Source organism: Anastrepha obliqua, chromosome 2 (assembly GCF_027943255.1).
Source record: "Anastrepha obliqua isolate idAnaObli1 chromosome 2, idAnaObli1_1.0, whole genome shotgun sequence".
Taxonomy (NCBI): Eukaryota; Metazoa; Arthropoda; class Insecta; order Diptera; family Tephritidae; genus Anastrepha; species Anastrepha obliqua.
In genome coordinates, this window is record NC_072893.1 from 53,517,782 (window position 1) to 53,527,060 (window position 9,279).

Consider the following 9,279-nt stretch of genomic DNA (forward strand, 5'->3'; position numbering starts at 1 on the left):
GAAGTTTGCAGTGAAAAGCGAGTGCAAGTGGCTGAAAGATGGAATCGGTGCCTAATTCTCGTTAATCGATTCAAAACGATTTTTAATTGTTTCTTTTTTGTTTTTGATAAAATAAATAACATTTGCGTATGGAACTAAAGAGCCAGAGCTTCGCAACCAAAGAGCCGCAGGTTGCCGACACCCGGCCTAGGATTTTCACTGTTTCTTGGGTACCGAAATATGTAAATGTTGACTTCCTTAAAGGTTAGAAAACTAGTCAGCAGACAATTGACTGTATCCCTAATAGCTGCTAACCCATCTCGAAGAACACTACAGTGAATCGCAAGCGTAAATTTTGCACTTTTTAAGGATATGACAGACGTTTTTTTCTCTTATTCACTCCTCTCGGGAGCATAGGGCCTCGACAAGACGTGCATGGGTTGCGGTAATCTGTTTGATTTCTGACAGGGTAGATGATTAGCCTGCCGCTATATATGATATAATATATGACAGACGTATTCTCACACAAATCAGAAATTTAACTGCGCCTAATTTAATTTATTTCCTTCATCTTCCCCTAATCTAATTTCAGCGCTTTCTAAAATGAGTGCAATTTTTAGTAAACTTCTTGAGAAACTCACAAACATCATTGAATCACCATTTCTAATATGGGAAATTCTCACCATGCTGCGTGTCGGAGTCACGGGTGATAGTGGACGCGAATTGGATGAATTTCTGCAACAAATAGCAACTGATATTGGTATCTCAGAAAATGATTTAGCGCACTTAAGTAGAAACGACTTCCTCACATCAACCACAGATGACTCAAACAACCACATAACACCGCCATTATCATCCTCCGACTCCAATGTGTTATCATCTGCAAGTGAAAAATCTAAAAAATTATGGATTTCCAATCGATTATTCATTAAGTCCGGCTGCCGTCTCAATGAAAACTTTACAAATGTACTCAAGCAACAGTTTGCGTGCGGCGTGCAGGAACTCAATTTTTGTGACTCCCGTCTAGCCGCCAAAGCGATCAATGAATGGGTGAAGGAAGCTACGAATAAACGCATACCAGCCATTATATCATCGCATGATGTGGGTGCCGATACGCAAGCGGTGCTGGCCAATGCGATCTACTTCAAGGCACAATGGCGGCAACAATTTGAGCCCATCGACACCAAGCGCAAGCCATTTCGCATCGACACACAGCAAAGCGTTTTGGTGCCACTGATGAGTCAAGTGGTGAACGCGCGCTATGCGTACCTGGCCGATCACAAAGTGCAAGTGCTCGAGTTGCCTTATCGGGATACTGATCTGTCAATGTTGGTGATTCTACCGCACGAGGTCGCAGCTGATTTGAGTGGTGTGACCAATTTGTTATTGGCAGATGTGGTGGGGCAGTTGGTGTTTCGGAAAGTGTATGTGAAATTGCCAAAATTCAGCTATGGCTGCACTATAAATTTGCATAGCTTGTTGACGGAGGTTTGTAGGCTGTTGTGAAGCGCAAAGTTGGTATTTTTTAATGAAATTATTTTCACCATTTTTTTTTATTTTTTATTTGCTTGCAGTTCGGTGTACGCGGCATTTTCCATGGCAGTCAGGACTTTAGTAGTCTCATTGCGGCAAATGCTTCTGATTTTGGTGTCTCGAAAATTATACAACAGGCTTTCATCAATGTGACCGAAGAAGGCACAGAGGCAGCTGCAGCGACTAGTAAGTTTGATGAAGTCTTAATAAAAAATACATTTTTTTAATTATTTTGCATTATTTCTATCTTTTTAGCCTGTAGTATTGATGGTGTCGTGAGTTTTGAAGAGAAGTTCATAGCAGATCGGCCTTTTTACTTTTGTATAAAAAACAGAAGTGGCTTAAAATTATTCGAAGGCTGCTATCGACAACCGTCTTAAGCTCCTTGAGTCTTAATTGAATGACTGGCCAATCGCTTGATTGCTTTGTTTCGTAGTAATAGAGTTCTATTGTAAAATAATTAGGGTAGAATTAAGGCTTTGCTTTGATATCAGAGGCTCGAAAACTTTTTAAATGATCAAGGCGCGACAAGATGCTCTGAGAGATTTTGTGTAACCACTTTTTTATGTTTCTATGTGTAGCTTAAAGTTGCAGTGTAAATTTTTTTTCGTTTAATTTTTTGTAACTTTTTACTTTGCTTGTCACAGATATAAAAGGAGAATAAAATAATACACTGATAAAAATGCACCAGAAATTCCAATTGTGCACGTAATGAAAACCGCGCTCGGTGCAAGTTTTGAGGTTGCCCAAAGTACTGTGCTTTTCATACAAATTAAAATATCTCTCTATCCGCAAACTAGAGTTTGAGGCTCGTGCTAGGGCAATCTTTCCAAACAGGCAGGATTGGATCGACGGAAGATGGAATCGGGAGTCGGAGCAGGGGTTTTCTCTAAATCAGCCAATTTATCTATCTCCCTTAAACTGCCGAACTCTGCTAGTGGGAGACTGTAGAGCATTTTCTCTGTAAATGTCCGGGTTTGGCAGCTAGACAACTAAGGTCACTGGGCGCTCCTTTCTTCGACAGCTTGGGCAGTGCGCCAACCTAAATCTAATCAATCTCCTCCATTATATCAGCAGCTCTGGTTGGCTGTAGATATATGCCTGTTGGAGGTCTCATAATGGTATCAAAACGGCGCTTTAGTGCTACCTGAGGAGTGCCAAACCGGCACTTCAACCATTTCACCTACCTACCTATGCCCCGAAGCCGAGGCTTCTTTTGAGCGCCCAGGACCTTTATCGGGTAAGAGCATACTTTTAGCAAATTTAAGTACGTAACTTTTTTGTGAAATTTCCGCATTTAATTTGCGCAGAATGCCAGTCTGCCTTTTCTATTATGAGGCCCCAACAAGGCGAATGGAGTACTGAAGGTGGCGCCATTAAAAAAACAGTTACTTTACTCTGACGTCAGCTCCCCTCATAATACAAAACAAACAAAAGGAGAAGTAATTGTGAAATTTATTTGAGAAAATTCAGTGAATGGCTTGGAAATATTGTGATTTGTGAGATTAGAACTATACAAACTAATGCAAACGAAGTGCCGCGTGTTAAATTGTTGCACAAATAGATATAAAACCTCCAAATGCAGTTTTTGCGTGTTTATGCGGAAGACGCCGTGGCGTGAAAGTGTGTGTGTGTATGTATATATATACAATTTCTTGTGCTTGGTTGTTTCCATTGCTCTCGGTCACTCTTTTTTTCACAACAAGTAATTCCCCTTCGTTCTGTTTGTTTATTAATGGACTCTTACGACACGGCGAATTCGAAAGGCGCAATCTTCTTCTCTATCATTCTTGAGACTGCACCATGCAAAAGTTAACGCAAAACTGTCATTTCGTTAGCAAATGAATTAGAAGGTACTTCCCCTAAAATCCGTTCAACTGACTCAACTCAAAAAATGTGATTACCAGCGTCGCAGGGACGCATGATTCAATGATAAAAGGTTTGCTCAGTAAGCAGCTTTCTCGTTCTTTCTTGACAAATCGGCTCCCTTAGCAAGACACTGGGTTGCTAGCTCTAGAAATTTTTAGTAAAAGTGGAGGAAAAGTAAAATTTGTAGAAAAAAACATTTCATTTTCAAAATGGTCTGCTTACGAGCAATAAATCGATCCCGACGCGATCGATAACATTGCATACCTCATTATAAAAAAGTTGGGATTGAAGGAACTTGTTTCCAATGAGCCCACATTCCCATGGATGGATGGAGCGTCCAGAAGAGGCTTAGCAAAGCACAGTACCAGCATGAAAAAGCTTCTCATAAAACGAACTGTAGGTCCTTCCATTTGTGGAACAACATCAAGACCCGTGCTACGAATAGGAGGAGGATCTCGGCCAAACACCTAACAGAACAAAATAGTTTCATATTTGCGAAACTTCGGAACTTTGCAATCGGTTTTAAATTTAAAAACTAATTCACAAAATAAAATCTGGGATTAAGTGAAATAATTTATTGTTTTAATATTAGACAGGCAATTTCCGCTAATAACTTCTATTTGTACCATTATTTACATTCATATATTAATTAAAATTTAGTTTTTAAGCCGTTCGCAGTTTGTTTCCATTTGAGTAAGAAAATAATTTTTGCTACCATTTTTACCAAAAAGGATTCAATATTTTCCTCTTTATTCACCTTCTTAAATACAACCTTTTGTAAGGGAGTGTCAAAAATCGAATGTCACTAGTGAGCAAACCTTTAATAATTGAATCATGGCAGGGACGGTACTTTCTCGAGCTTTCTTCTCAAAAATACAACGTAAAAAGAGAAAGACAAAACCACTGAGTACGCAATGAAAAAAAAAAAAATTGTGTCAAAAGAATCGGGTTTCTACTGCAACCTATTTCTCACATTTATTTAGAGAATTAGGCGACTCCTCTCCAGCTCCATTTCCGGTCTGAAATCGGGCTGATCTCGCTTTCCGCCACTTTTCTGCCTTTATAGTGGAACGCTCTTTGAATCTGATTTCTAAGCGTTTACTCACCAACTACTCGTACTTTTATTGCCATTTGACAATTTTTTTCTTTAGTGAGCATCCAAGTGCGCATACTCTTCACGTCATTGAATAAGTGTGAAAAATTTCACTTTTAATATTCTTGCTGTAAAAATTCTTTTCGCCATTTGAATAGCTATGCATACTTCAGAATATATTTGACATCTACACCAGCGTCGCCACTGCAACGCCACAAAGCTGCTGCACTCGCATCCATAAACAAAAAGTTGACGTCAGTTATGAGGCGCATCGGGTCAAGTCGTGAGAAAGGATGTTGAGGTGGCTGAGTAGACTGAGACTGAGAAGGCTTGCAATAGTTCACACTTTGATGATGACCAAAGAGCTGAAGATTTTTGCTGCCGCAGCGAGACTGAGTGTGCAGCGAGCAGCGTTTGGAATTTTTCACTTGCGCACCGCAGAGGCGAAGTCCTTTTAGTTATGCCCAAGAGCGCGATTCACTGCCAACCGGGTGGTTATGTGGTGGGGGGCTGTCTATGTGTCTGGCTGATCGGCTGCTTGCTTACTTGCAAGAATGGTTGGTGGGTTGGTTCGTTGGTTGCTTGCTTGATGAGTACATACGGCCCCTAATGGGCTGTAATGGTTAATGCTTAAGTGTTTTAAAGGCATTCATAATTTTGCGAAATTTGCGAAAGACATTCTGAAGCCGACAGTCGTTCACCGCCGCCGCCGCCGCCTATTCGGGGGATGCATGATGGACATTGGGACGATGTGGCCAGTTTGTTGTTGGTTGTGCGCAACCAAAGTATGCAAGCAACCTGTGTTTATGAGCTTACTCGTACATACTTTGTGTATGTGTGTGTGTTTGTGTGTGATTATTTGCGGATGTGCATGTGTAAGTGCCGACTCGTAAATATTCAACTACTTACTTAATTTTCAAGTCCATTTCACAGTAATTACTCAGCGGCGAATGAAATGCTAAAAATATTCAATTTAACTGTGGCTAATTTGTGCGCAACAAATCGATGGCACAAAAGAGCAAACAGCCAAGAGCTGCCAAGAATGGACTTGCATACATACGCACATACATTCGTGGCGAACGGCGAACGGCGCATAGCAAGTGGCAAATGGTAAAGTTGGCTGCCGCTACTGCTGCTGCCCGTTTATTGAAAGCCAACGCAGTGAGATGAAAGCGACAAGCAAAAGGAATCGCTTACTCACACAAATACGAGCACACACAGGCGGAAGTTTTATAAAGGGTTTGCCATTTGTTTTAAAGAAAGTGAAGATTGCCGTTTTTCGTTAGCGGAACGACCCGGTCCAGGGCTGTGACTTTAACGGTATTCCTAAAACATCTGAGGAATAAATATTTACTAAGTCTTTATTAGGATCAGAGAACAAGAATTGGGAAAGGGCAGATCGATTAATCTACAGAAAATATCTTAACTCTCATTTTAGTAAATTGTAGAACTTAGCAGCATAAGCTGGTATAATATATCGAGCATATCTTTGCCTTAGAAGAACTATTCACATAAACTATTTAGCCGAGCTCCTCCTCCTATTTGTGGTGTGCGTCTTGATGTGGTTACACAAATGGAGGGACCTACAGTTTCAAGCCGACTCCGAACGGCAGATATTTTTTAAGAGGAGATTTTTCATGGCAGAAATTCACTCGGAGCCGAGGGGCGACCACTATTAGAAAAAAACTTTTTCTTCATTTTGGTGTTTAACCTAGATCCGAACCTACGTTCTCTCTGAATTCCGAATGGTAGTCACGCACCAACCCATTCGGCTACGAGGACCGAAAACTCTAGATTCCACCATTTTTAGACACAACATTAAGCTTCTTGACCCAAAAAGAGAGAGAAGCTGGTCGTAAATAAATGTCAAGAATGAGCTAAGTGTGGTTAAAGAATAAGAAAGACCCTCCTAAAGAAATTCTCTAGAGAAGTATACATGCGCCAGCGAAATATATGGAGTCGTTAGCACTATAGCAGGTGCTATGGAAAAGAAAAGGTAAGCCTACCGTTTTTTTTTTGTGTATCGCAAAATTTCGATAAAGTACAGCATGAAGGGCTCCTCCAAAAGCTCAAGTCCATGCTGGCAACAGAATACTACGAAGTGCTCTCGTCATATCGTAGTAATAGGTTTTTTTACGTAAATCACGAAAATGCATATGCGTCTCTAAAAAATATGAATACGGATCCTCTTCATTTTGGGCCCTCTGCTACATCTACAAGTATTTCATCGATGAGTCGATAATCCCATACGTCGACGAGGCCAAATATCTGGGCAGCACACTTGATGCTGAACTGCGATGGAAAGCTCATGTCAAGAAAAAGCGAGAAGAGCTACATTTGAAAACAGCTCTCCTCTATCCAACGACTGCAAAACAAAATCTTTCGGCGCTTAGTAACCACACGGCACTATATAAGGAATAGCTATCTTCATCCTGATCTTTGCATAGCAACTATAGCGACTGAAGTAACGAAGCAATTTGGCATAGCTCACAAATAGAGAGTAAAAAGCATCCAGCTTACTTCGACTGAGTGCTTCTCGAAGACGATTAAAGCGCACAACTCTAGCAGATCTTATGGAGAGGGGCGAGTGGCGATTATTTTCTTAAGGGGGGAGCCTGCTTTAGAGATTTCAAAAAATCGATTTTTTCATGGAATTTTTTGGGAAGGAAAGAAATATTCGATTGAAACGAAACTTTCAGGTTTTATTGCTATATATTTAAGCAGTCTTCTCAAATTTTTTCATTAAAATATATGCCTGGTACAAGAATTTTGCCGAGACGCCTCTAGTGTGCATGTGTCGTGCGGCGGGAAAGATGCAGGTCGCTATTTTTATCAGAAACCAAAACGCCAAAAAAATTTTTATTTTAGTATAGTATAGCTTCTAGTTAAACCAAGAAAATTAAACAAAAAGTGAGAAGTTCAGAAATTTTTCGCTAATTTAAAAAAAAAATCTTTTTTTTGGAAAAACAAATTCACTTTAGATTGTTTAAAAAGTGGGTTAATCATAACTTTCTTAAGGTTTTTTAGGTTCAACTAAAAGAGAATTTAATTCCGAATACAATCAATGTCATCTCGTTTCGATAGGACGTTTAAATTTTTCCCTATCTTTCCCGCCAATTAGGAAAAATCGTAAAAATAAAAATCCGAGAAATCGCACTTCGAGCGATCCGGCCGCTCGTATGCCTGCTCGACGCTTGCTCCTCTAAAGCAGGCTCCCCCCATAATGCCTTTCTTAAAACAAGTGAAATTATTAAATGAAAATGTCTTATCCTTGATTCTTTTATTATAATAATATTAGTTGCATTAATATTAGTTGCAATTGTACAAGGCTTCTGAAAAATGTCTTAAGGGTCGAAAAAACGGGGTCCCAGCAAACGCCAGCTGTTTAGCGTTTTTTTTCGAATATTATACCTCTCGATTCTGTAAACAAATCAGTGTCGCCATAGCTTTCTTCGCACTCAAATTTTGTTTATTTTGAAGCAGACTTCATCACAGGAAATGTGCAGAAGTCACACAGTCCAAGCTTTGTCGGGTAAGACACAGAAATGCTGCTTTCAAACTGTACATTTTTTGCTTGAAACGCAGGCTCAAGAAAGAAGAAGCAAGGCAGCGAAGAAGAGATGGAAGGCCTCAGTGACTGTATGAGGTACATATATACCAGGTTGATAGACAATAGCTCTGCATAATATGTGACGCTGATTGTTTTATCCTTTGTAAGTACGATTAGCTCATCATGCTCGTCCTATTGTATGGCGCAGAAGCTCAAACGATGGCAAGATCCGATGAAGCCTCTCTTGAAGGCTTCGAGAGCAAGATTCCGCGAAAGGCTTTTAGACTTTTATAATTTGGCGACGGCGAATATCGCTGTACGAGGTTTACGTCGACATAGTGCAGCGAACAAAGATCCAACGATTCCTATGGCTAGGCCAAGTCACTCGAATGCATACAAACGCTCCAGCTCTAGAGGTATTCGATTTGATATCTGCTGGTGATAGCAGAGGAATAGCAGTGGCTCCTTTGCATTGGAGACACATCAAGTGCACGAGAACTGGCGCGCTTTGTTAAGCTCAACCCAAATTGCTTAAGCGGTCAACGCGCCAATCAAGAAGGAGTATATTCTTCTTTTCCCTTTCTTAGTTAATCGACGTGAATGACCCTGATCGCATTACAAAACAGTATCGTCATGACTTTGCTTAACAACAGACCCGCCTTGGTTTTGTTGCTGTTGTTGTTGTAGCAGCATAAACATTCCCCATTCTTACATACGGGGAATGCTGCTGGAGTGGCAAACCTTGGCCGGATATAAATCCGAGTCGTTTCGGTAACGTAAAACCGACTGCCATAGAAACGCCGCCTTGACTTTCTTTGGCTTCGCTTCAGCACGAGAAGTCTCCTGTATTGACTGTTGCTTGCCCTATGGCTCCTATGGCTGAGAAATAAAACAGAAACTCATTCTTATCGCAACTGAACATTTTCAACCATTCCTTTAGATTTTGTAATTGGCATAAACATCGTTTATTAGAGTTTGGTCGAGCTTAGCTTCCAATTTGTGTTATGTGACTTTTTATTGCCACAAAATTAGAGGGGTTCATAATTTTATTTGCACAAGGAATAGAAGTTAGTTATTATGATAAACTTTTGCTTAGCAGAAATGCATTCGGCGGCTGCCGAGAGGTGACCGCTATTTGATAAACTTTTTGAATCAGTTGATGTTTCATATTCCCGATGGACTTTAACTCGGGATCCATCGAGTGGTAGTAATGCACAAACTCATTCGGTTGTGGGAACCAATAGCATATCGTTAA

At 40.4% G+C, this 9,279-nt stretch overlaps 1 protein-coding gene across 1 annotated transcript; it reads left to right on the top strand.

Annotated features, from left to right (window-relative positions):
- Window positions 1-582: 582 nt before the first annotated feature.
- On the top strand, window positions 583-1,937 carry LOC129238485 (serine protease inhibitor 42Dd-like). The gene is made up of 3 exons (XM_054873514.1): window positions 583-1,467; window positions 1,554-1,698; window positions 1,768-1,937. The coding sequence occupies exons 1-3, from the start codon at window positions 583-585 to the stop codon at window positions 1,890-1,892; spliced, it is 1,155 nt and encodes a 384-aa protein (XP_054729489.1). The 3' UTR covers window positions 1,893-1,937.
- Window positions 1,938-9,279: the final 7,342 nt, after the last annotated feature.